Source organism: Megalops cyprinoides, chromosome 24, assembly GCF_013368585.1.
Source record: "Megalops cyprinoides isolate fMegCyp1 chromosome 24, fMegCyp1.pri, whole genome shotgun sequence".
Taxonomy (NCBI): Eukaryota; Metazoa; Chordata; class Actinopteri; order Elopiformes; family Megalopidae; genus Megalops; species Megalops cyprinoides.
In genome coordinates, this window is record NC_050606.1 from 8749352 (window position 1) to 8776965 (window position 27614).

The following is a 27614-nucleotide window of genomic DNA, read 5'->3' on the forward strand; positions in this document are numbered from 1 at the left end:
GCGAGGGGTGGAGAACGGCAGGGAGACGGAGGAAGAGGGGACGGCAGTGGCTTGCTCAGATTCCGGCCCTTTTTCAAATCGACATTTGAATCATTTCATTTGAAATTGTCGATCTATAAGTCTCAAAACAGAAACATGGCGCAGCCTGATAATAAGAAATTCTTTGAGAATCTCTCCGGAGCGGGGAAAGCCATCGCCGTTCTGACGAGTGGAGGGGATGCTCAAGGTACAGTAAATGTTTCAAGTGGAGAAGGCTTTATTTCTCTGAAGTAGTTTTAATGCATGGTCTAGGAGAGGCGAGGGGGTGGGTGCAGTTTTAAGCAATTTACTAACATGTTAATTCAGAAAATGGCCACGGCATATATGCAGTAATCGCAGGCGTATCGCTTGCGCTGTATAGATTTTACTGTAATTTAATGTGCCACAGGTTAGCGTAAAAGCAAAGACAGCCCACTTAACAACTAAACTGGCGCCTTAACGTTGTTTCTACAGCTGTTACTGTAAAATATTTCCTGTACATTTAAAATATGAATGTAACTGTTTTAACTTATTAACTTTATTAAAAATTATAATAACTAACATCTAGTCTGTCTATATTTGAAGCCATCACATAGCCTACTAAATGGCCTAACTAAAATGCAACCACATAGACTGCAGACAAAACACTTCTATCCATATAAACTCGAGTAAATGATTAGTGGAAATTATCGCAAACATAGGTAGCGAAGATGCTCATTTTTGAAACAGTAACTGCATTGCGGAGTCTCCCTCGTGTTCTAACGTAGGCAGGCAAGGCTCGGCGCTTCTGAGCATTGCATGGCATCTCCCAGATCATCAAGGTTTGCTTAGAGGTTACCATCGCGATGCGCACAAGGGAACCTGCCAAGTTCTTTTGTTTATCCTGTCACATAAAGTCGGAAATGTTTCGGCTTCATAAGTGCTTTCTCAACACTTTAAAAAGAAACCCTATAACAGGAAGTCAGCGATATATTTCATTGCAGCTGGCACGATCAGAGGAAGCGAATTTTCTGAAAATCATAAACGTACGGTCGGCTCGCTATATTCTTAGTATTCTGTACATGGTACCTTAAAAAGCACGCCGTAAAACACAACAGAATCGAGAATTTTTTAAAAGGATGCGTTTAAGTGAGGATGCCTCGTGCCGCGATGACTTAGACGTGTGTGTGTACGTGAGGAGTTGCAAGTCACTGCAGGGTCTACGGCGATGCGTCACCCACTGTGGAAATCCCGCAACGTTAGAAGTACGAGCGTGACAGGAATGAGAAGGCTGCCTCCAAGCCTGCGCGCTGCGGGGTCTCTCCTCTCCACGGCACGCTCCTTTTTACCCTTCAAAAACGAGACACACCGTTTCGGAACGGCGTCATTCCTCTGACACGATGATGCAGGGTTAAAAGAACGAAGCAGCGGCAGTTTTGAGTATTTATCGTGATTCTTATACAGTGTTAAATCACCGACATCGCTAAATGTTTTTACAGCTTGTTTTAATATATTGCACAGGTCTATGGAACGCGCACTTGTACATGGGCGAAGGGTCGCTCGATACTTGATAAAAAAAGAAAGAAGACAATAACAGTCTTATAATAGGCTTTAACGAATATCAGAGCAGTGTGGCATGTTGGTGTACATCCTTGGTGCGAACGATTTTTTGTCACAACATTAATGCATAATCAATATTAGAACTGGCGGTACTGTCCGTCTTACCAGGCGAAAGGTGTGCTTTCATTTCTGCAGTTGTGCAGTATAGAAATTAGGTGGATGGGTGGAGATACTAATCAGATTAAACCAGCCGATGATCTCGGTCTAATCACTTACTCCTCCCACCAAGAAGGGACAGCACTGTGTCAATTATCCTTGAAGCATGGAGCTTAGTTAGTGTTACAATGATTATACTTTGTAACAATTTTGTGTAAAATTCAACCATTAAGACAATCTCCTTGCATAAGTGTTTTCTTTAAACTCCTACACTCTTTCTCTCAAGGAAAGACTACACCTTAGTTAAATATTTCTTATATTTGTGTAGAAAAGGACAGAATCCGGAGATCCTAGTCTTAGACATTCTCAAGAGCCCCCTTCATCACTTTGATTCTAGTATAGAGCACTTTGTTCATGGTCACCCCTCACACTGTGAGACCGCAACATTCAGTAGCACACAAACGTGAAACGAGGAGGAGCCTTAGGAACTAAATGGAAGGAGCTAAATGAATTATCCAGACTGCAGTTATTTTTGAGACACGGTGGCGGTATGAAATTTGATACTGGCCCAAACCTATGATTATGAAAAAGCTTGCTGTTTCATGCCACTTTCTCTCTGCACTGTTGAGAAGCCATACAGCATACCTGTTGCAGGGCTTGCAGTCATCAGTGCGGAGGGACCATTTCAGAGGAACGATGTGTCCTGTGTGGAAAAAATAATAAATCAGAGGCAGACTGTGTCTGCACAGACTGATAAAAGGGGAGGGTTACTGCACTTAGCATTATGTGCGGATGAATGAGCAGTCAGACCGCTGCTGATTTAGGGGAGTGTGCTACTTTTTTTTTGCAAGAGACTGCGGGGTACTTTAAGCACGCGGAAGACAAGGGCGTTTCAAGGTCATGTGCCTTTCTGGGTAATGTCTGCCACACATGCGGGCCCTGGCGGGCAAGTCTTCATCTCTGAAAACAGGGCAGCGGTCTGACAATCACAGGAGTTGGGCTTATAACCTGAAGTTATTGCAGGTGTCATTCCCGGGAGTGACAGTGCTGTGGTACCGTTGCGCAAGGTGCTCAACCTAAAGCGCAGCAGTGAATATCCAGCTGTATAAACGGAAGTTACGCAGAAATGTAAACTATGAGACTCCTGCAAAATAAGGCCGCGTGTAAAGGAAGTGTGCGGCGGGGGAGATAACGCAGTGTACAAAATGACAATACCGTCTGCGCTGTGTAAATATGAATGAGCACCTGTATCGTGTGGATTGCGACATCCTGATGTTTTACACCAAGCCTTCCCCATTCAGCTGAGACCTGCGATGTTAAATTAAGCAATCCTGTGATGCCTTTTATCAGGCCAAAGCTTTTGTCCGCGTGTCCTCTGTGTTCTGCCTGGGACCGTCGATCCGCTTCCTGGAATTAATGGCCTGATGACTGTATGGGCACCTTTGTGTTCGCCTCGGGTCGTTGGCCCAGTCGTGACAACGCGCCCCTTTTAATTGCGCATGCTTGAATTGCCAACCGTGTCGTGCTTCTGTGCCGTGACAAGAGGCATATGTATGGGAAAGCAAATACGTACACTTAATCTAGCCTGTAATTAATTGGATGGCCTCAGCTTGGTTTTATTCTGTCTAGAAAAAAAAAGGGTTTTTCAAATTCATTGAAGATGAGGGAACCGTGCAGGCGTGTTTTGATAAGACAGACATGCTTCTGTGTTTGGTATAGGTTGAACCAGTCTTCCAATCATTGCTGTCTAGTTCAGAAGTTAGAAGAAAAATGTCAGCAGTGACAGAACATGGCTCAACAGTTATCAAAAGTTTGATCAGCACAGCTTTTCTCTAATATTTCCTGTGACAAATTGTCAAAATATGTCATAGAACCATTTTTGGAACCATGTCCCTGTCGGAGTGGTGAAATTAAGACAGCGCTTTTCATTGGTTGTAGCAAGGTTTAGCTTGTTACTGTGCGGTCTGATAATTGATCTTGTTTGGTATCCTAGCAACGGTATTAAAGCACCAGCTAGCTTTTCACTGTTTGCAAACTTGGACAGCCGTCTGAAACCAGACCTCTTATTATTTACTTCACTGGCGGGCAGTGCCTCTGCAGATGTCCGTTCCTTACGGGTTCGTAACGGGGCGGCGCCGGAGCCCTCCGGGCATGCGCACAATGCCGCCCTGACATTGCAGGTGCCGCGTGACACTTCCCACGTTTCTCTTGAAATGCCAGTCAGCGGCGGCGGGACGTCGCTGTGTGGGAGGAGTCAGCAGGGCATCTGACCAAAGACGGCAGGGAGGCTCATGCGGGCCTTGGGCAGCCTGCCTGCCCGGAACACACACACACACACACACACACACACACACACACACACACACACAGAAGAGAGATGTTATGAAACAGAGCAGTATCGCAGCATAAGGGACGCCTCAGATTAAAGGAGAAAATACATGTGTTCAAGATTCTTTCGCATACATTTTCAGTCTTTTTCCAATGGTACATTAATACAGTCCAGACTCATTTTAGGAATTATTATTGTTTTCCATTTTAGTGATGGGCAGTGTGAAAATTATAGCTAATGATATAATGCACCAATACAACCCTTTCTACTAATACTTGTTTGTATTTGTCAGAGAAACAATAAATTAAATTTTATGAATAACTTATTAAGAAAATCATTATTCAAAGAGAAAGAAGATCATGATTTATATTGTTATTGTGTGCTACATACCGTACACATTCATCAAAACTGTTTTTTTATTCTCTGTGGCAGGGATGTCAAACTCAATTCCAGGATGGATCTCTCTATCCTGGTTTTTGCTGCAGCCACACTTTGCTAAGTCATCAGAGCAGTACCTCTAAGAACTTAGCTTAGTCCTTTTCACAGTTTGACCCTTTTCACATGCCAATAATTACCATGACTGATGGTTTTATTTTTACCGCATATCAAAGAATGAATATTGCAGAATATTTTAGTGCATTCACAAGGGTAACCATATACATTTAATGCTGCAACGAGTTCACTTGAATCTTTAATCACGGGAACTGGTTGGAAGTAGAACGAAAATACATAGCCTGGCAGGAACTGAGTCTGACACCTTGCCCTGTAGCCTCTCTCCGCTTTCCCAACCACAGGACGGCAAAGCGGTGGTCATTCGTTAAATGCTGTTTCCCCCGTTTGCCCGCAGATATGGTGGATTCCTGTGTTGGCACTGTAAACATGAGGGCTTGACTTGTTGCTCTGACAGCAGAGATACTGTGACTCTTCTAGCTTGAATGTGAATACAGGTGAATGTAACAGTAAGATGCTCGCTCACAGAGAGCACTCACGTCTTCGCTGTCTCGTTTTGGTGCGTTCCCGCAGGTATGAACGCCGCCGTTCGCGCCGTTGTCCGGATGGGAATCTACGTGGGAGCCAAAGTCTACTTCATTCACGAGGTGAGTTCACGACTCAGGTGTAAGCATCTGGGAAAACACCAAAACGGTCCCCTTCTACACCCTCTAAACCGTTCACAAAGCCTTTTATTGCACTCTGTGGCAGAGGACACTGCACCAAACAAAACCTCACTGAATCCATGCCAGAGGGGAGAACTGTTCATAGAAATCTCAGCCGGGGCGTTGATAAATATAGTCTTTATCTTTTGAGGTTTGCGGGTTACAGATACTCATATTTTCGAATGCAGACCACAACCTATCCTACCTATAAAAACATAAAGGACATGGTCCCCCTGATAATGCTTCCTGTTATTTCCTGATAATGGCCGGAGCTGATGCAGGCATTGCTGTGTTTTGACATTTTGATAGGTTCTCTTATACTATGCTGTGCAGCTGATTGTGGACTGAAAAAAAGGAAGCTGGTTTGCATTTTCTGTTCCTGTATATGAACCACTGAGAAGGGCTGCTTCTGGGTGGTGTTAACAGATCACAGAGGCCCTCTCTGCAGTGCCTGTCTGATGTCTTTACACCATCTGATGCAATCAGCTCCTCGCAATCCAATGACTGTGCATCAGCGTTTCATGTGTCACTTTCATGCCTGGACGAACAATCAGCATGGATGTGTCTGCTGTTCTCCTGCAGGGCTATCAGGGCATGGTGGATGGCGGGGATAACATAAAGGAGGCCAAATGGGAAAGCGTCTCAAGCATGTTACAAGTGGTAAGGAGAGCACTTAAGGAGGTGTCAGTCTAAGGACTCTAGAGTACCCCTCAATATGCTTGTGATTTGTATGGCCCCTGAAGGGGTGCTGGTAATGTTTGACTATTCACGTGAGAACACACGTGCGGTTCAGTGGTGGATGCTGGCAGTCAGGAGTCATTGTCTTAAAGTACATTGTACAATTTCAAGTATTCTAATTTCAAGTATTCTATGTAATTCTGTCTGCCCAGTGCCGACCAGAAGCAGATGGGCTCCCCCTCTGAGCCGGGTTCTGCTCAAGGTTTTTTCCTGTAAATTAGGGAGTTTTTCCTTGCCACTGTTGCCTTAGGCTTGCTCTCAGGGGGTCTCAGGCCTGGGAAGAATGTAAAGCTGCTTTGTGACAACTTGCGTTGTAAAAAGCGCTATACAAATAAAATTGAATTGAACTGAATTGAATGTAAAGTCTCCATTTGGCTGAGATTTGACTGAACATTGGGACTTTACAATCCCCAGTTAAACCGACACTGGTTAGCAAGCTAGTGGAGCCACTGGATAATATTAAGCCCCTGTTAAAAATGCCTCTCCTGATTAAAATCACCACTTTATTTATCCTGCACGGTGGAGGGAATATTAAGCAGATTACACTGTAATTTCAGGTAACAGATTTTTATAGATGCAGGACAACTGGCAGTCATTCTGTACCAGACTATGCCATGCATTTTGGCTGCCGACCAGCAATGTCTAATTGCAGCCGCAGGCGGTGGGAATCCACAGGTTCTTCACCCCACTGCTACAGAAATTATAGACATGACACAAAAACAACAGGAGGGCTGACAAATTAGGGTAACGAGAAAAGGAAAGCACTACATTAGACTGTGTAAGTCATGCGAGGGATGTGAGCCGCGGAGCCGAGCCTCGTCTGGTCTGTTCCTCCAGGGGGGCACGGTGATCGGCAGCGCCCGGTGCAAGGAGTTCCGCACCCGCGAGGGCCGCCTGAAGGCCGCCCACAACCTGGTGCAGCGGGGCATCACCAACCTGTGCGTGATCGGGGGGGACGGCAGCCTCACGGGGGCCAACCTGTTCAGGGAGGAGTGGAGCGGCCTGTTGGAGGAGCTCGTCCAGCAGGGTAACGGGGGGGTGGGGGGGGGCGAGAGGCGTGCGGGAAGGGGGTAGACCTGGAGGCCGTCAGAGCATCATCAGCTCATCTAGTTATGAGAGACCAGACTTCTGTTAGTGTCATTTCACTGCATTAGTACATGCAATATTAGCACGGGTAGTTGTGTATCTGTCAGAGGCATGTATAAATGTTTGCATTTTTTTAAGCTGAAATCTAATTGATGCACATTAATGCACAGTGATGATACATTAAGGTGCAGAAGCCACAGACTCTGGCTGGACCCATTATGTACTCAGAACCCTGTTTGTTTTGCCACACCGTACACGCAGGGCTCATTAACGAGGAGGCAGCCCAGACGTACTCGGCCCTGCACATCGTGGGAATGGTGGGGTCCATCGACAACGACTTCTGTGGCACCGACATGACGATCGGGACCGACTCCGCCCTGCACAGAATCATCGAGGTCGTGGATGCGATCATGACCACTGCTCAGAGGTACTCCAGTAGCTCTATACCACTGCCAAAAATGCTACAGCTTCATGATGTACAGAAAAATAATGCACCACAAAATACTCATAAACTCTCTCCCATTCTTTTCAGCCATCAGCGGACGTTTGTGCTGGAGGTCATGGGACGGCATTGTGGGTATGCGAGATTATTGGTTGTGTGCAGTTATGCCTGGGTCACTGTACACTCAGATACACAGTGTGGGTGATGGGATCCAGGCCCTGTCTCTTTTGCACATCTTCATTTATGAATAAACATACTAGTGTGCTGTAAGTATGTAATATGTGCATACTGTACATACAACTTATGTTCTTCTGATGCAAATTTTACACTGGCAATAAGATCTTAAAATATAAACAGAATTTAGGTCAAATCAGTCACATATCCTACAATGTATTCCTTTTTAAGATGCTGTGCTAAAATGCCATTGTAAAATAATAGCCTATGGCTTCTTGTTTCACAAAGCTGGGAGAGAATAAAGGCACCATGTCTAGGAATAACCTCTATCAGTGTTTGTGTGTAGGCACTTGGCTCTGGTGAGCACTCTGGTCTGTGAATAACCTCTAACTGCCTGTGTGTGTGTTTTGTGTGTGTGTATACGTGTGTAGGTACTTGGTTTTGGTGAGCGCTCTGGTCTGTAAATAACCTCTACCTCTGTGTGTGTAGGCACTTGGCTCTGGTGAGCGTTCTGGTCTGTGAATAACCTCTAACTGCTTGTGTGTGTGTGTGTGTAGGTACCTGGCTCTGGTGAGCGCTCTGGCTTGTGGGGCGGACTGGGTGCTGATTCCTGAGATGCCTCCTGAGGTGGGATGGGAGGACCAGATGTGCCAGAAGCTGTCTGAGGTACTGCGCCCTGGTGCCGCAAAGCATTTCACACACAGGAAGGAATACCGCTGTGCGTCCTGTTACCCCTACATCCTGTTAACTCTACACTTCAGTGTAATCCAGCAGATCTCCACAGAGACACGCTGAATCACAAAACCTCTGTGCCACACGCTCTGTGAAGATTACTACTTTCTGGATGCAGGATCAATCTTCAGTTTTCCTTAGGGGATGCAATGCAGGAGACAGTGTACTACTGGGTTACTGAGTGCTTAAGTATTCTCATTTTAGTGCTGTTGTGAAATAAATGAATTGCATGATTTAATGGTGTTGGCACCCTGTGTCTAGCCACGGCACATACTGCCTTATTTTTTACCTATTCATGTGCAATACAGTAAATAGCAGGTGGGGCCAAAGCTGTGGAGGTACAGCATGACTCCTTTGGGAGTTTCTCATTAATACTGAGCCCCCCCATTACATATCTGTCCCCCAATAAGCTGTACTAGATCAAACTGTTTGTGTTCGTAATAGCACCGCTGTCAGACAATGTATTTGACATCTCAGGCAATCAATGAAGATATTCATACAGAACAAATTAATTGATTTGTACACTGAGGTTATTTATTGGACAATAGAATTGGCCGTGTTATTCAATATGGATCGTAAAAGGATAGTCAGAGGGGTCCTCCATAAGTAACCCTGGATGCTGTGTGGAGTATTGCAGTGAGTATTGATTGCTGCAGTGTGTCTCATTGCCCAGAGTCGATCACGGGGTTCAAGGTTGAACATTATCATAGTGGCTGAAGGAGCCCTTGACAGAGATGGAAACCCTATTACTTCCAGTTTTGTCAAGGACGTGAGTACCGTAACGTCACCTCCGGTGACGCCCGTAGAGTAGGCCGCGGGTGCGGGGAAGTCACGGGGAAGTCACGCAGCCAGGGAGCAGCTTCTCGAGAACCGGGAATCGGTCAGCCACGAGCGCGTCACCCGTGGATCTGCTCCCTGCTGCATGCCCCTGACCTCTCTCGCAGACACGGCTCCCTGATTCTACAAACCCCGCCGTGTGCAAAACTTCCTTCTCCTGTCATGTCTTTTCACCCCCATAGAACCGAGCAGGGAAGAAAAGGCTGAATATCATTATTGTAGCGGAAGGGGCGATCGATTCTAACAACAAGCCCATTACCACAGACTGTATCAAGGACGTAAGTACACCAGGGCGGGCCGTACAGCTCCTGCACCGACCACGGCCGCTGCGTGTGCGCTGCACCTTTCGCTCTCTTCACCGCTATCTCTGGAATGCTCATCTGCACTCTGAAACAGACTCGCTGCCACCGCTGCCTCCGTCACACATTACTAACAGGCCTGTTCCAGTGACCACATCCTTCCAAGGTCACCCTCCCACCAGAAAATCTACACTGGATGCCTGAGTCACCGGTCTTTCGGCTGATTATTTGAATTGGTTGACACGTGCGGATGGCTCGTGGCCGATGAGACATTTGAGCGATTCCCGTTTTTCCTTTTTCCTCCACATTAAGCTCCATTTGTGTCAGTGCCTCATGTCAACTCAGTTTCACGCATGTCTCCCTCTGGTCCTGCAGGAGTTGTACTAATGTTGTGCAAAGTACTTTGTCCTGTTTGTGCAGTGAGGTGTTTTTCAATAGGTCACCAAAGGAGATCGGTAAGAACTTCTCATTCGTGCCAGTAAAAGGCATCTTCATCTGCCCATTCCACCAAACATTTAACGCTGCAACATGAGTGAAGTTTTGCATGCGCATTGCTTGTCCATTTCCCCTTTCTTTAATCTAAAAGCATGCAGCTTTTAAGCTAAATGCCTGGTCTTGTCTGTCTTGTTTGTGCTTTTAGGTAAGATCATCACTAAGTCCTATTCCCATCTAGCATTATTTGGTAGAATTGTGTAGCATAGATGCTGAAGTCAGACAAATGCAGTGAGCCAGCCCAGGTCTACGCAATCACACCCGCTGAGACTTAAACAGAGGATTTAGTGAAGTTATAAAAACTGCATAGATGCCTTTGTGGCAGTTTCAGCCAATGCACCTCCCATAAAGAAAAAGAAATCCATTTTTAAAACTTAATCACACACTCAGAAGCCAGCCTCAGACTACCAGCCTCTGAACTCCCTTCTCAACAAGCCACACACCCACATTTTAAGTACTGCTGATTAGGCAGGTGTGGCTTGTTAACCAATAGCTGACCACCTTCACACACATTCTTCACACTGGCAAACAATTAACCAGTTTGCACTGATGCTGATGGAAGTGATCAGCTGTTGCAAAGACAATGAACGTTAATGATGACGGCAGTGAACACAGTAGCCTATGAGCATATGCATTGACACAAACATTTAAGCATTGGACACACTCCATTAATACAACTAAAACATGTTACCAAACGCTTCAAGCAGTCAGTTTCAGGGATAGGTCGCAGTTTAACACAGGTGAAGGACCCTCCCTCACAGCCTCCATGTGATGTTGGGATTGGATGGTATCACTTGGAGGCGGAGCTGACAATGCTGACACTGCAAGAACATAAAATCTCACCAAAAACTGATGTGACTGAATCCTGGGTTGGTTCACTGTAAAGATCATCTGATTTCTCTGTGAACTGCCTGAAACATTTACACCAATTTACCACTAAATTTTGTTCTTGATATCTGTTATATTCAAATATTCAATTTATATTTTGAGATTAAAAGTAAACAGTATGATGTACTAAAATAATGTATGACAGCAAGGTCTAAAGAGCGCTAATAATATGATATGTTATATATATATAATATATCTCATACAGGAGATTCAGATTGCTCTTTCACAGTAGATATGTTTTGCTAATTGGCTTGGTTTTAAACAACATTAAGCAGTTATAACTGAGTACTGCAGGCAGTGGGAATTTCCTGCTTCAGGCTATCTGAAGACAGGATATTTACAAAGCACTGTGGGAGTAAGGCATGCTCAACAACCTTGACATTCCCTCACAGCTTGTTGTGCGATCCCTGGGATTTGACACTCGCGTCACCATATTGGGTCATGTCCAAAGAGGCGGAACCCCGTCCGCTTTTGACCGAATTCTGGTAAGCGGTGCCTTTTCGCTACACTATGTCTATATGAGTATATGTCCTTAAAGGCTGTGGTTTTGTGGTACAGGAATGATCTATGACAACCCTCTGACTCCGCTCCACCAGGCCAGTCGAATGGGAGTGGAGGCCGTCCTTGCCCTGCTCGAAGCGTCGGTCGACACCCCGGCCTGCGTTGTGTCCCTGTGCGGAAACCAGGCTGTGCGCTTGCCCCTCATGGAGTGCGTACAGATGGTAGGTTCTGGAAGGCAGCCAGGCTCTCTTTGGCCTCCGAGCTCACTCAGTAAACGATAAAGGAGGTCCTGTTTATTTATTTATTTATTTCGCACACCAGCTCTTGAGAGCTTGTTAGCACACTGCAAACGTGGAATGTGCCCTTTTATTCTTTGATGGAGTCAATCTGGCCTGCGCGATTGGGCGGTAATTATCACAAACTGCGCTGTAAATTACCACAAATAGGTCTGAGGCATGGCGTCAGCACTCACTAAATGCGCCAGTGGGTACCCCGCTTTGCTTTAGAAAAGAGGCTTGACTTTTTATGTCCATCAGTACATTTTTCCTGCTGACTGAATATTATATTATCATTTCAGCAGACACTCTTATCCAGAGTGACTTACATGGGTTACAATTTTTAAATGCTATCCATTTATACAGCTGAATATATACTGAGGGAATTTGGTGTTGCGAGCCCTGCCCAAGGGTACAGCAGCAGTGCCCCAGCAGGGAATCAAACCAGTAACCTTTTGGTTACGAGCCATGCTCTTTACCACTATGTTACACCACCGCCAACAATGTAAAGAATAATCATCGAAACTACTGAATATTTCTATAGATTTTGTCATACTGTCAGAGTGTGTTTACACAGTCACCATACATGCACTGCAGGATTAGGGAATGTTAGTGCTGCAGAGAGAAACCTAACGAACTGATCCTTTCGAACAGACGCAGGAGGTGCAGAAAGCCATGGACGAGAAGAAGTTCGAGGACGCGGTGCGGCTGCGTGGCAGGTAGGGCCTGCCGAAATAAAGCGAGCACGTCCCGGTCACTGTTTCCACCGCTGCAGGACATGGCCGCGTTCCTCACCCGAACAAATCGGAGGGTGAAAGCTGAAAGGAAAAAAAAATTGGACGGCATTGCTGTATGTCAGCGTTTGTTAGAACCACGGCTAATGAGGTCATGGTGGAAACAGCATCCAATTACAATCCGGGAGATTGACAGGATTTACCAGCACAGAACTGTGATGGAGCAAGTGAACATAGCCTTAGAGGAGGAAACCCAAATGATCCTGATGACTTCCAGCTTACATTTGATTTCCTTTCATCCTCTCTGACGTCTTAATGTTGTTACAGTTAGCAGAATAAACCACAGCCAAATGGAGGTGCTGTGTGCTGCATGTTTACAATGAAGTTCTAATGGAAGTTTCCAGACATAAAAGAGCTGTGACTGTCCGTCAGCGATGGACAGGCTTTTAGCATAATGTTACTGAATGAGCAATGAGTATTGAATATTTGAATTATGAAACCTTACATAATTTTTTCCAATAATTCCGCAGGAGTTTTGAGAACAACCTGAACACTTACAAACTGCTGGCTCACCGCAAACCAGACTCGGAGCTCCCAAACGTGAGTCGCTGGCGTCTTTCACAGCCAGTCCCGAAGCGCTGTGACGACACTGCCCTTTCCCACCTGTCCACTCTCTAATGCCTCTTTATATCTTTCCAGCCTTTCTGTAATCTGTACACTTAGGACAAGGTACACTGAGCACGGAGCTTCCGTGACAGATGCATACCTGAATGCATTTGTGGCTGTAATTGTGGTCTTTTTGTGACACTAATAACCGTGTTTTTTGCTCTTCTGGCCTGTCAGGACGGTGCCCCGTATGGAGTATGTACCGAACTGCACTGTACTTTCGTGTCTCTATAGGCCCCCCTCTAGGTTTGAGTTAGCGTCCCCCTCTCCGCATGGCTTAGACAGCACCCCCCGCCCCACGATTAAGCTTACCTGCACACCTGAGTGGGCCTAATCCCCTTTCAGATTCCACAGCAAAGAACAGTGGCTATGAGCTAGATTTGCTTTGTTGATTTAAATTTAAATCCCCCCAAGCACGACTGTTCTGTTAAAGGTCGTCTGAAGTTAATTTGGTCACCGCGCTGTACTGCATGCAGTTACAAATTCCAGTGTTAGTATTTTCATAATTAATTTTTGAACGGAGAATGCAATCATAATCATCTACGCCCATCTATGTAATGTCACTTTCAAGCATGTTATGGCATATTTAACTAGAACATATGCAAGAGAAATCTGGACCATAAGATTTTACATTTTACACTTTTTTGACTTGTTGTGGGACCATTGCTTATTGTCTAGAACACCGCAGTAGTAGTTGGTTCATGCGCTTGCATCGATTAGTTAAGCGATTCCCCACCTTGTTTACTCTAAGAAAAATAACAGTGCCACAAAAATGACTGCTCTCATCGCACATGTCTCCATTGCTCTGCTCAGTAGAAGCTTGGGAGTAGCCTCGCAGTGCTTACCCGGCTGAAGTCTCGCCAGCGCGTGTGTGTTGAGGTTATATGAGAGGACAGCCATCCCCGCGGTGCGTTTGCAACAGCAGCTCTGCCCTGCCTGCTGTGCAAAATGATGCAGGCTGTGTTTACATCTGCTAGTCTGTGGACTATATGTGATGCATATTAAATGTTCCATCTACAACATTCTGTGCTGCTCACCAAACTGCGCACCCAGCGCTCAAGCTTGGCATCAGACGTTCAGCAGTTTCGGTGTCTCAGATATTGCCCTTCACAAAACCTTCCCTTCTGATTAAATTAAAATTGGTGTCAGTTCTAAAAATATGGCATGTTTCTACAAATTGCACGGCCGCTCTAATTGCATTAAGGCCTTAAACATCGGTTACGGGGGGGATCAGATTATCGAAAGCTTCGAGGGACATAAAAGGGCAATGTAGACTGGTGCTGACAGTTCGGGGAAGGAGGGCAGCGAGCACGGTGTCCGTCACTGCCTGGAAAGGGGGGAGGGGCTTAGCCAGCACAGCACTGAGAGTATGAAGTGCCGTCTTGAGCTTGAGGCAGCAGCGCTGATTCGCAGCATGCAGCTGTAAAACAGAGGGGGGATGCATCGATTACCTCAGCATGCCGCTCCTGTCTTCTCAGAAGCACTAGTCCTGCTGCTTGAGTGAGCCCCCCACCCTTGCTCTGTGCTGCCCCCTGGTGGTGAAGCATCGATGCCTTTCAGACGCATTGTGGTGTGTATGGACGGGGGTCGACGGCCGCAGTCTGAACGTGTCATGTGACCCCCCCCAGAGCTCCTTCAACGTGGCGGTGATGAACGTGGGCGCCCCAGCAGCCGGCATGAACGCGGCGGTGCGCTCCGCCGTCAGGGTGGGCATCTCCGAGGGACACAAGATGTTCGCCGTCAACGACGGCTTCGAAGGCTTCTACAAGGGACAGGTACGGCGTCTCCAAGGAAACAGAGATCAAGGACAACAATTCCCTGCATTTACACAGCATACTGTACTATAGGTACTATAGCTATTTATATGCTTAAATGACTATAGTGGTTCAGAATAAAGACTTTTTACATTATATTCAGTTAGCAGATGCACTTATCCAGACTTCCAGCGCAATAGAACATGAGTGTATCCATTCAGGTTGAATGAGCAACAGTGTCAGATCAGGCTAACAGCACTCCCACACCAGTGAGTGTGAGCACAACACTATTCAAGCCCTAGCACAAGTTAACTTGTGCAACTTGACAAGAAAAGGGAAGCCAGAAAAGGTTTTTGACTGGCAAACTGTACACACACATACACACACACACACACACACACACACACAGACACACTCCTCACACAGGACCCTTAGAGAGCGCAGCCGGCACCAGGCCGACACAGAAGGAAGAGGGAGCGGTGAACTTGGTGAGGCATGCATGCATGACGGGGTGACGGCTGTGTCACCTTTACTGCGACGATAAGGCCAGGCAGGCAGATAAGTGATGCAGATTACAGTAAGCCAATTACGCTCGCTGACCGCCTCTCCCGCTACTGCCAAGCGCTGCTGTTCCCAGGCATGGGGAAAAGAGCCAGATGCGTGTGGCACACAACGCAATTGCTAATGATATAAAGACAGAGATAACTGAATGAACCACAAGCGTCTCGCATCAGCTAGCGTTTTTTGGCAGAGGGACTGCACTGAAAACTGTACTACGTGCAAGTAGCAACAAGAAAGCTGTCACGTTGCCAGACTAAGAAACTGGGAAAACAAACGGAGCAAGGGCTTGGTGTGTTTTCAGCAGTCATTTAGGGTGAGGAGATTCAGACATTATTACCGGTACTGAATTGTATGAAAACATGTCCGTGTTACTGGAGCAAAAGTCTTGCCACATCAGCCTCTGACAAAACAAAAAGATCTAAGGAATCCTGGATCTGTCATATAGCTCTTTCTGGAATGCTGTTTTTAAAAGACTACACAAGTGCTGTGCGCTTGTTTCAGAAACAGTGTTCATCTGTTTCTTCTTTTAAACCAAATCATCCCCTCAGGTCAAAAGACTCAAAATACTGGTGCACCTGCGTCAGTCATGTGATCAAACAGTACACTAAAGAATACAGAAAGCCATTGCACCTCCAAAGCACAACGCATTTTAGTAATATTCTTAGCAACCCATGACATTTGCAAGCTAAACTTACCTTGCAGGCTAAATATCAAATTCACTAATAGAGTATCAACAGAATATTTAGAATAGTTAGGGAGCTTGTTAAGCTATCATAAACACACAACAGACAGTGGTTGTCTGCTTCTTTTATGCACTTAAATTACTAAATAATACAACATTGTTAGCTAGCTGTGTAGCACTCTACAAGCAGATGCCTACTGTTAGTGCGGATATTGCTGTGACTTCAAATTATCTACCAGTTTTCTACATGCTAATAGTGCACAATAGTGAACAGTAAAATCTGAAAATATAAATAGAATTTGGGTATTAAAGTTACGTTGCAACTAAATGGCCCGTGGTATCATGTTTCATGTGAGTGGAACAGATTCTGTCACCACTAAAGCAGGAGCTAGGGGGTGCTGGGGGGAGACTGGAGGCAGAGGCACATGTGTGAGAGTGTGTGAAAATGCATGTGCTAAATATAGGGTGGATATACAGTAAGCCTGCTGCATGCACTGGAGTCCCCTTGAAGTTTTTTTTTCTTCTTTGATATCCGAAAGGCTGTTCTGCGTAAAGGCCATTTATAGAGTGAATTTGCAACAGGATTCAAAGATAGCCCTATTGTTAAAGCCAGCTGTTTACCGCGCGTTGTGAGAACTCGTCTGACAGTTCAGAGTGACCACAACGTGATGAAGTACCTTCCCCCTAAGAGTGCGTACCATCATCATTTTAGCAATGTGTTAAATGTGTTTGTCCTTTTAATCCTCAGATTAAAGAGATCAAATGGGGAGATGTTGGAGGTTGGACTGGCCAAGGTGGATCCATATTAGGAACAAAACGGTAATATTTAGACTCTTTCCTGTAAATACAGCCCTCCCCATGAACGTTTCATTACAATGATGTTGTGATCTATTAATAGGAGAGAGCACTTCAAAGGTTCTTAGTCAGAGACAGCAGAATGAAAAGGTTATGTTTTTTGATCAGGAAATTAGAGGAACGAAGCCTTTGTTCTTTGCTGTTTTTTTTTTTACTGCGATACTGCATATTTTAATATTTTTATGTGCCAAATAAAAATCAAATCTCATTATGAGAACGTTAATGTTATCAAGAAACAAATGAAAAGTGGTATAATTTGTTTTTGGTATTTAACTTTCATGATTCCTTGTTTAATTTCAGAACACTTCCTGCAAAATATATGGACAAAATTGCTGAGCAAATGCGAATACATAACATCAACGCATTGCTCGTGATTGGTGGATTTGAGGTATGTAGATGACACCTTATGAATTCCTTATAAAGTGAATACTCTTGATTTATTGATTACACTTTTTATGATTAAGAAAAAAATTCTGTAATGTATGTGCACATTATCATAACATTGAATGACTCCCAGATTTTAACATAATTAAGGTATTTTTGATAATAAATAATATAAACTGTATTACTTTAAATGAATAAAGTAAAATGAGACACTAATAGGAATTAAGTGTTTGTAATATTACAGTGATTGACTGAATTACTGTTATGTTGAATATGACCAACCCTTTTCCATAGACCTGCTCCCTTTCCCACTCATCTCTACTGTTGCTTCACACATAATGTGCATACATGTTTTTTGTTCAGTTTTTATAATCATGAACCTTTTGTTTTCATGCCCTGAAATCAATGCAAATCATCAATATGTGTTTAATTAATCATTATATCATGAACTGGTGGATATATTCCTGGATACATTCCAGGCCATGAAAAAATATCCACACTGTAACAGTATGGATGGTAACTGACATACAGCCATTCCTGTTGCAGTCTAATTCGCAGCCTGATTGCTCATATCATCAATAAATCATTTATCAATTTGCAACCTGGAAACAGGAATCACCCAGTCATGTCATGCGCATACTCAAAGTCATTTTTATGTGACCTTTCAAAAACTCATTGGTTCAGGTTTCATTGTCTGATCTTTGGGCGTTCACGTCTGCAGAAGCACTAACCCTGAAACCTAACCTATTTCAAAAAGATCGAAATGAAAAATGAACCAACCGAGCGCTCACAAGCTGGAAACCTGAAAACTTTCCAGCTGATTTCTCGTTCATCTGTCCTTGTGTAAGAGCTCAGTGGTGTGTGTGGTGTTTCCTCAGTAAACCTGTGTGCCTGTCCGTGTCACGCTGTCCGTTGTGATAGACCTGGCTCTCCCTCTGGCTCCTGTCGTATCTCTGCTATTAGCTTCACCACTAAAGACCTGGCTCTGCCCTGTAGGCCTACCTGGGAATCATGGAATTGTTAGCTGCCCGTGGGACATATGACGAGTTCTGTGTCCCCATGGTTATGGTGCCCGCCACCGTCTCCAACAATATACCGGGCTCTGATCTCAGCATCGGTGCAGACACTGCTCTGAACGCTATAACTGATGTAAGTGCGGCTGGGAGAGGGCGTGTTTTCACAGCCAGCCAGTCAGATTTGGGATCACCGATTACGGCTTGGGCTTTGGGTTACCAGCATCACAACCGGCAATCACAAATCACAGTCAGAAAGCAGCACACTCCACCATGCTAAATTACAGTTACAACAAATAACATTTGGATGTATAAAATGCCTATACAAAAGAAGGGACAAGAGAATCGGACAGAGAACAGAAATGTGGCAATAAATTCATGAGTAAGACACATTCTGGAAATATTATGCCACTTACTGCAGAATACATTATTAGATCAGTTCTAATTTTCAGACCATATGTTATGAAGCCACAGCAAGCACATAGGAGTCCATTAAGCATTAATAATGGCAACACTGAGCTACAATTTAGCCATTATAAAAAACAGAACATTTTCCCTAGAAACCAGAGACATATCATGTTTTTCTTGGACAAAAACCTTTTCACTGCCGCTGCCCGGCTGCTGTTGCTGGTAGCAGCAAAGCCGAGCCCGCTGACGGTCCCGGGTAAGTAGTGACCGAGGCATGCAGTGACGTGGCATGTGGCGTCCCGCGGTGTCGTTCGGCCTGCACCTCTTCTTGCTGTGCTTGTTTGGTAAGCAGAGATGCGTGGTCCAAGTTTCGGGTTCAACGCGACATTTTGTTCTACTCAGCTGCCCTCACTAACCCCAGAGCACGCTGACTAGCCCTGAGAAGTAGCGTTTGCCGCGGTGGAGATACAGCAAAGGCTTCAGTAGTGAATATAGTGGCTCATTAGTTTTTTTGCATGCAGTGCACTTAGGAGTATCTAGCTACATGCATGTTCCTGGCTTTTGAATAGTGCTTTTAGTTTTCTAATACGTTTTTAACCCTCCCATAATTACTGTTTTAATTTTAGTGGCATTTATTAAATTACAGGACTCTCATTAAGTGTGGCAGAGTATTTATGAACCTTTGCATCAAAAACAAACAAGGTGATTGTGGTGCTATGTAATAAAATATAGTTTGTATATAAGTGAAATTTGTAACATATTCCTAAATTGATGAGTCATGCTTAATCAGAATCCTTTGATATTTATTTATTTTTATTTTTTACAGAGCTAACCTCATGCATTAGTTTTGTTGAGTACAGCAAAATGTCGCCTTGAGCGAGGCTTGGCCACCATCGTGCGTTTGACACTATCTTTGTGTGTGGGCACGACTTGTTCTGACAAGCAACGCTGGCAGCACCCTTGTCTCAGGAGAGAGCATGCCACCGTGCGCACGTGTGCCCAAGTGCTCAGCCACCAAGCTGTGCTGTAAACAGCATGTGCTTCAGCCTCTGTCTCCCAGCATTGCTCTCCCCCCCCCTCCCCCCACACGCACATACACACACACCCAACCTTCTCCTCTCAGCCAATGGGAAGCCAAAGCCCCTATCACACGGAAAGAGCCGCCCCACAGGACACACACAGGTGTTAAAGGTGTCTGCTGTGTGCGTGTGAGACCCGAGGGCTCCCCCTGGTGGTCTAATGACTTTATGCTGCCGCTTCAGGCCTTTGAGTGTCTGCTCCAGCTTTACGAGGCTCGGTCCAGCTATGAGGAGTTTTGCATCCCACTGTGTATGCTGCCCGCTACCATAAGTAACAACGTGCCGGGCACTGATCTAAGTATCGGAGCCGACACGTCTCTCAATGCCATTGTGGAGGTAAGGGGGATCTCAAAAGCTTCTCAAGGTGCATCATGTATGACTAGTCGAAGTTTACAATGTTTACCTGTTCAGCAGATGTCTCCTGATATATTTTGGTTTAGTCAGTTGGGCTCCTGAGTGGTGCAGTCAGCTAAAATGCTTGCTCCAAGGACAAGCTGAGCCCTACATCTGGGGTTCAAGCCCAGTCATCAGCCAACAATGACCGGGAGCCCACAGTGGTGGAACAAATTAGCTTTATTCCGCCAGGGAAAGTGGTGGGTAGGTCAGTATGGTGTCCTTATCTCACCACTCCCATGCACCCTGCACCTCATAAAACGCCTATGAGCCACTCAGATGACATCAGTGGAGACACACCTATCCTCCAATCAGTGTTAGCTTTACTGTGGTGCACTCTGGGACTTGTAGTGTGAAAAATAGTTGCTGCGGGCATGTGAATGCATTGGAAGATTGCACTTTCTATCCTGAATGCTAAAGCGTAAGTGCAGAGAATGCCATGGCTAACATGCAACTGCTGATTGTAAAAATGGGGGATAAAGGCATAAAAGAAAGCTTAACACTTATTCACACATATACTTCCTTTAAGAGTTTCTGAGAATGTTTTCTGCTTCTTGTGGCTTTCACTGCCAGGTGTGATAAACAGTGGATTAATCTGATGTTGAATTCATATAAATACAGTATGGAACAGGGAAAATAAAAAGTAAAGCTGCTTAAAAAATGTTTTGAAGAAAACGTGAGTGTTGCTGAACTGTTCTTCTGAACAGATGTGTGACCTTTTGTGGGACAGTCTGAACCCATGGTGAGCAAGAATGCATGTGGGAATATAGAAAGACAGCAGCTTCTTACTGAAGCTAATTTTCCCATGAAAAGATCAGCTGTACAGCAGATCAGTCTAACTGTGCACAACATGTTTTTAGAAAACCATTAGAGAACCCCAGGGTATACTGTAAAGTACATCAAAAAAAAGAGATATTTGATTAAATGACTGACTTGCCTGTACCGGCAACCCTAGCTTTAGGAGTATTAATTTGCAGAATGTCAACGCCTGACACACTGTTACACACACACTGTTTCAGCAAAGCAGAAATAACTACGACCCATGAAGGTTCAGTGCCCACGGTTTGTCCTTTCTCAGACCCTTATGTTTGTGTCTGTTCGGCAGCACGCTCTATTTGTCAGTGTCACTGGTGTGATGGCCTGGCAGTGATTGTGTAGAAACCCCCTTCACTAGAAACGTCCTGTCCAGCACAGTGCTGCTTGATAGTTGCAGGCCGTGCCTCTGTGTTTTGTGTAATAACTGTGTTTGTGTGTGTGTGTGAATGTAAGACGTGCGACCGCATAAAGCAGTCGGCCAGCGGCACCAAGCGGCGCGTCTTCATCATCGAAACCATGGGGGGCTACTGCGGCTACCTGGCCAGCGTCGGGGGGCTGGCCGCCGGGGCCGACGCCGCCTACATCTTCGAGGAGCCGTTCGACATCCGGGACCTGCAGGTGCGGATCACACGCTGCTCTTTTCATCCCGCTCGGCTAAACAGATGTGCAGCGTTTCTCCAGAATTAGCACCCTTCTATGCTAACCCAAGACTGCCTCCAGCTAAATGCACCTGTTGTTGGTAATAAGTGAGGACCATGTCCAACATTCAGTCTAACTGCAATACATATTTTCCTTAACTTTGAATAATGAATTTTACTTTTCTTTCTACACTGAATACATTCTTAGATTTCTCCACCCGCAGAACCCAAAATGTAATGTAAGTCAGGAAGTTATTAACTTTCTTGATAATTAAAAATGGCCAGACAAACAGGCTTGAAGAAGTGTGGATATATTTATGCCAGGTTCGGTAAAACAGAAAGAGAACTGCAGAGGAACCACGGTATGTTTGAGACAGACTGTAGAGATGTTTCTGCTGCAAGTCTGTTCCTGAGTTGGAAAGAACCTTGAGAGTCAAAGCTGTGATGTGATAAGAACTGAGTCCTTTGTGGAGCTGGGCAGAACTAACCGCCCCCCCGAGGGTCTGTGCCGTGCACTTTGTGTACCCTCCCGCTGTCTGGGATGCTCAGACGGCAATGTGTGAAGGTGTCGGGCCGCTTCCCGCTGGTTAATCACACAGACGGCTCTCAGGGTTTTCTATTTTGGGAGGTAGCAGGTGACCCAGTTGGAGATGCATGGGGCAGTTATTAATAGCCAGAAAGACCAGAGCTTGAATGTTAAGCTCTGATCAGCGAGATGCCAGTGTTTTGATTGAAGCTGTCACTACGGCTCTGAAACACCTGATCTAGTATGTGCTGAGTGAGTGACTGCTGTCCAGCCATGGGTCAATCAAAAGATCTACTTTTTTATATGACTACAGTTACTTATGCTCTGTCTCTGTGCATTTATATGCATTTATATGAACATTTAAATTATTTTTAATGTAAATAATGTTTAATGAATATGTTTTTATCTCTGGGAAACTTTTCATGTCATTATTTGTGTTTTTAATTTTGCAATATTCAGTATTTCCATATAGCTCCAAGCAGTAATACCACGGTCCATATAGCAATGGCAGCAATGCAGTTGTTGATTGAACACCGAATGTGAGAATGATTGGCATTAACTCATCTGCATATTTATTTGCAAATGTCAGAATTTCATTGGCTTGTAGCAGCCTTACCTTTTCCAGGTAGCAGATACCTGTTTCCCTTTACAACCCTGCTGAGTTTTCAATGAACTTTTGCGGCCAGTTCGGTCCAAAGGGGTTGAAAAAAATAATAAACATCAGAAGAATTACAACAGGGTTCCTTCAGCCTCATAGCTGTACTGTGTTTTGTTTTTGCAGGGATCTGTAACGCACAATTTGGGGAATTGTTTTTCGGAAGGGTGCCATCTGTTGGTCATTTACAATCATAGCAACACCTTTGTAGTTATAAACATAGGACTGTGTTTTTTGATCCAGTGCCAGTACCAAAATTTGCACTTTTTCCAAATGAGCAAATGCTGTAATATGCAGCACAAGCTGTATAACGTAATGTTTCAGTTAAACTGTTATTGACAGATTATATCCACGAAAGTATAGGTGGTCATTTTAAACATGACACACCACCGAGCCTTGCATGTCATATAATTCATTAGAAGTCTGACACGGTTTCTACTAATCATTTCAGTCTAATGTGGAGCATTTGACAGAGAAGATGAAGACCAGCATTCAGAGAGGTTTAGTTTTAAGGTAAGGCATGTTCTCACTCCACATGCAGACTGCATGCGACTACAACAGAAACCTTTACTACAGTGCGTTGATGGAATGAAAGTTTATTGTATAAACTGTCTAGTTGCAGATTAGCACATGCTAACTTGTGGCAGCGCTTGAATGGTGTTGTGCTCACACTCACTGATCTGGTACTTGCTTATTTAACTTGGATGGGTACAGTTGTGTTCTGCTGTTCTGGATGTTGCGCTGGATAAGAGCATCTGCTAAATGATTGTAATGTAATGTCATGTAAACTCTTCTGACACATACATTATCTGCGTAGCTTAGCCACACCCTGTGAACTGCCTCTGAAAGACATCGGTTTCCATTGGTTTCCATTTCTAATCACAAAGCTGTACTTAGGCCTAACCCAGCAGGATAAGTCAAGTAGATCCAGTGAATCACTTTAACCTGAAATTCACTAATGAAGCCCGATTTTCCCCTTTCCGCTCCACACTGTGCTGTCCTGATGCTGCAGGAATGAGAACTGCAACGAGAACTACACGACCGATTTCATCTACCAGCTGTACTCGGAGGAAGGGAGGGGCGTGTTTGACTGCAGGAAGAATGTTCTGGGCCACATGCAGCAGGTAAGCTCAGCCACAAACCGTCCTGCATGGTGCCTGGCATACTTCTCTGTGGGTCACAAAACGTTACTGACACACTGAGTGTGATGTTACACAATGTAGTGCTCATGCATCCAGGACCCAAGTCTAAATTCTTATTTATTATTAAATAAGAATACTATTCTTACTGTATATCATTCTTATATTATACGATATTATACTATTTCTATTTCTTTCTACTTATTACTATTTCCTCTTTACTCATAAAGGGAGGTGCCCCATCACCCTTTGACCGAAACTTTGGGACAAAGATCTCAGCTAAAGCCATGCAGTGGATCTCTAAGAAGCTCAAGGAATCATACAGACAAGGTACAGTGATGACATAACAACAGTAAATGTGTTGCTCTCATATTGCATGTTGGCTTAAACCTAATCATAAAGCAAGCTTTCCCCGCATTAAAACACTGCCTCTCTTATTAACTGTTGAACTGCAACAAAAGTCGTGAACTTGCCACAAGAATTCCAGCATAAGAAACGCTTGAACTGTTTTTGAAGCAGACGTTGTTTAAAAGTTCTAAGAAGAAAAGAACCCAGTAATGTTGTCAGTTGGATGTAGCAGGCATAGATGAATCAGTGTGGTCAGGCACATAGACCTGGTGCTTGGTACACCCAGCCTAGCACTTCCTCTCCATTTCATTTCAGGCTCCAGTCAGATACACAGTATATTAAATCATAACAGAAAGGTACTGAAGGCAGTCCTGGCTACGAAATAAAGCCTGTACAGCTGCTGTGTTACTGTCTGGCGTCTGCTTTCCATTAACTGATGTTGCTGAAATCACAGCTGCACTGCTTTTGTTCTTAAACCTGACTTCCTCTGTGTTTCTTTGCCTTTTGCTACTGCATGGATGATGTCAGATGAAGGTAAATCCTTTCGCCAATCGATGGCTGACAGATATATTGTAGCAGTAGTTCTGTTTCCCTTTCCCTTAGAGCAAAGATTATTCCCTTAATCTCGTATTCTCCTGTGGGTGGGCAAGTGCCACTGATTAGTGAGAATTCCAACACTCACATTCCGACACTGAATTAATTTAGCCACCTCTGCTGAGAGAAGCGTTGTGTGCTGTGTGCTGTATCTCTGTAATTTACATTTCAGTGAGCTTTTAGCCAAATTAAAGTTGGCTAAAAGCACAGTGTAAATCCTTTGGCAGCCCCTGTCATTCCCAGAATTCAGAGTGTGTGCTGGAGCGTGTGTGCTGCTGATGTGTGCGAGCTGAAATGTGTGTGGTAGTGTGTGTATGTGTGTGGTGCATGTGTGTATGGAAGTGTATGTGTATGTGTGTGGTGTGATTGTTGTGTGTGGAAGTGTGTGTATATGCGTATGGTTTGTGTGTGTAGGAGTGTGTTTGTATGACTGTGTGTGTGGATGTGCGTTTGTGTGCATGGAAGCATGTGTCTATGTATATGTGTACGTGTGTATGGATATGTTAATATACAAGTGTGTGTTTGTGTATGAATGTGTTTGTTTATGTATGTGTGTGTGTATGCCCGTATATATGGATATGTATGGATGTGTGGTTATACATGTGTACCTGAGTGTGGTGCTCTGAGACAGTGTGTTTATGTATATGTGTATGGATGTGTATGGATATGTCAGTGTGTGTGTGTATGCCTGTGTTTATGGAGGTGTATGGCTGTGTATGGATATGTCAGTATGTGCATGTGTGTGTATATGCCTGTGTTTATGGAGGTGTATGGATGTGTGTGTTTGCCTGTGTTTATGGAGGTGTATGGATGTGGGTGGATGTGTGTAGATGTGTATGGATGTGTACGGATGTGTATGTAGGTGTCAGTGTGTGCGTGTGTGTGTATATGCCTGTGTTTATGGAGGTGTATGGATGTGTGTGTGTTTGCCTGTGTTTATGGATGTGTATGAATGTGTATGGATATGTCAGTGTGTGTGTGTTTGCCTGTGTTTATGGAGGTGTATGGATGTGTGTGTGTATGCCTGTGTTTATGGAGGTGTATGGATGTGTATGGATATGTCAGTGTGTGCATGTGTGTGTATATGCCTGTGTTTATGGAGGTGTATGGATGTGTGTGGATGTGTGTGGATGTGTGTAGATGTGTATGGATGTGTCAGGGTGTGTATGTAGGTGTCAGTGTGTGCGTTTTCGCTGACGTTGTGGCGCCGCCCTGCAGGGAGAGTGTTCGCTAACTCGGAGGACTCGGCCTGCCTGCTGGGGATGCGCCGCCGTGCCCTCGTCTTCCAGCCCGTCATGCAGCTGAAGGAGGAGACCGACTTTGTGTACGGCAATCCGCCCGCACCCTTTCACACTCGCATCATCGCACACACTCGATGTCATCAGGGCTTTAAACAAGAAACCAGCGCACACGCTACTGTGCCATTTAACATTACGCAGATGTATCCGCCTGACCTTTACTATTGGTGTAAACGAGCTCATCATTTTGGCAGAATTAAATTTAAAGCATTTTTAACTATTCAGTACCAGTCCAAAGTTTGCAAATACTTTTTTTTTTTACTATTTTCCTATTTTAATATTTTTTGTATTTTTACTTTTTTTGGAAAGAAATTCATACATAGACAAATACAAATTGTGAAGCTGATGCCTAAAGAACAAATTTCAAGCAATTAAGCATAACTCTTTAGATCAAAATGCCTTTGAATGCATGTTTCCCTATTATCTTATTCAAGGCGTCCAAATTTTTGACTGGTACTGTATGTACAAATGGAGATCCCCACAATAAAGACCCCTGTACTTTTCCGTTGTTTTTGGTGCGTCTCCAGTCACAGAATTCCAAAGGAGCAGTGGTGGCTGAAGCTCCGCCCCCTGATGAAGATCCTGGCCAAGTACAAGACCAGCTACGACGTGTCTGACTCCGGCCAGCTGGAACACGTTGTACGTAACAGAACCAAAGAGTTGGACGCTGCCATCTGAGGCCCTGGGGGGCCCCCACTTAACTTATTCTACAAGGGTTGTCTGTGGAGAGTGCTGATAACGCTTAGCTCTTTAAAGAAATGTTACTGTACTTGCACTGCCACCCCCCCCCCCCCAACCTATCCCCTGTGCCCCCCCCCCCCCCCCCCCTCCAAATTCTAATGCAAGTCACTCACCTGGCTACTTAAGCCACACATAGGAACACCAGAAACCAGAAGTGTAGAAGCAGTGGTTTTACCCAGAGTCACTCTAATACAGTACAGTCTTTCCACCGGGCAGTTTCAGGAGAGGAACCCCCCTGTGTCCCTGTCACCTGCTGTCCTCTATGTCGTGTTGTCACCGTGTAATGGCACTTTGTACCGATCCTGATTGTTGTAGTGCTGCTGGTGTGAAGCTAAAGGCATATTTATGAGACCAATGAAATACAGTCCTATTACAAATGTAGTGTTGCTGAGTGTGTCATTAAAAAGGAAACAAATGAAGAAAAAAAGTGTGATGGACTCAATGAGAAATGACTCACTTCAGGTCTACGTATAATTACGTATTTCAACAGGATTTTTTTCTCCCAAGTGGTTTTGTATTCAGATGTATAAGCATCCAACGAAAAAAGCAGACAGAATGTTTCTACAAATAAGGAAGGTACAGTAACCAGATACATTATTAAATTATTAAAGTGCTATTAATTAAATTAAATTAATAATGTTAAATAATACTGTATTAATAATGTAAAAAA

At 44.6% G+C, this 27614-nt stretch overlaps 1 protein-coding gene across 7 annotated transcripts; it reads left to right on the plus strand.

The window, feature by feature from the left end:
- LOC118770905 (ATP-dependent 6-phosphofructokinase, platelet type-like) lies at positions 1–27008 on the plus strand. Of its 7 annotated transcripts, none has more exons than XM_036518667.1 (24): positions 1–226; positions 5066–5139; positions 5779–5856; positions 6772–6961; positions 7282–7447; positions 7553–7597; positions 8194–8302; positions 9388–9483; positions 11277–11369; positions 11481–11606; positions 12315–12379; positions 12925–12994; positions 13238–13255; positions 14689–14835; positions 16806–16876; positions 17213–17300; positions 18293–18445; positions 21459–21623; positions 23276–23337; positions 23837–23948; positions 24194–24293; positions 24840–24845; positions 26124–26229; positions 26731–27008. In XM_036518667.1, exons 1-24 carry the CDS (start codon positions 136–138, stop codon positions 26879–26881), a joined length of 2382 nt encoding a protein of 793 aa, XP_036374560.1. In that variant the 5' UTR covers positions 1–135; the 3' UTR covers positions 26882–27008. The 7 variants fall into 7 exon arrangements, with proteins under 7 accessions (XP_036374560.1, XP_036374561.1, XP_036374562.1 ...); XM_036518668.1 differs by lacking the exon at positions 18293–18445 and adding an exon at positions 19980–20132; XM_036518669.1 differs by lacking the exon at positions 24840–24845.
- Positions 27009–27614: the final 606 nt, after the last annotated feature.

What these genes read in the sequence shown, in the direction of transcription:
- LOC118770905 (XM_036518667.1), top strand. Translation starts at nt 136, where the DNA reads ATGGCGCAGCCTGATAATAAGAAATTCTTTGAGAATCTCTCCGGAGCG. An exon ending in AAGTCTACTTCATTCACGAG is followed by an intron (nt 5,140 to 5,778) that starts GTGAGTTCACGA and finishes GTTCTCCTGCAG; the next exon opens with GGCTATCAGGGCATGGTGGA. An exon ending in TCTCAAGCATGTTACAAGTG is followed by an intron (nt 5,857 to 6,771) that starts GTAAGGAGAGCA and finishes CTGTTCCTCCAG; the next exon opens with GGGGGCACGGTGATCGGCAG.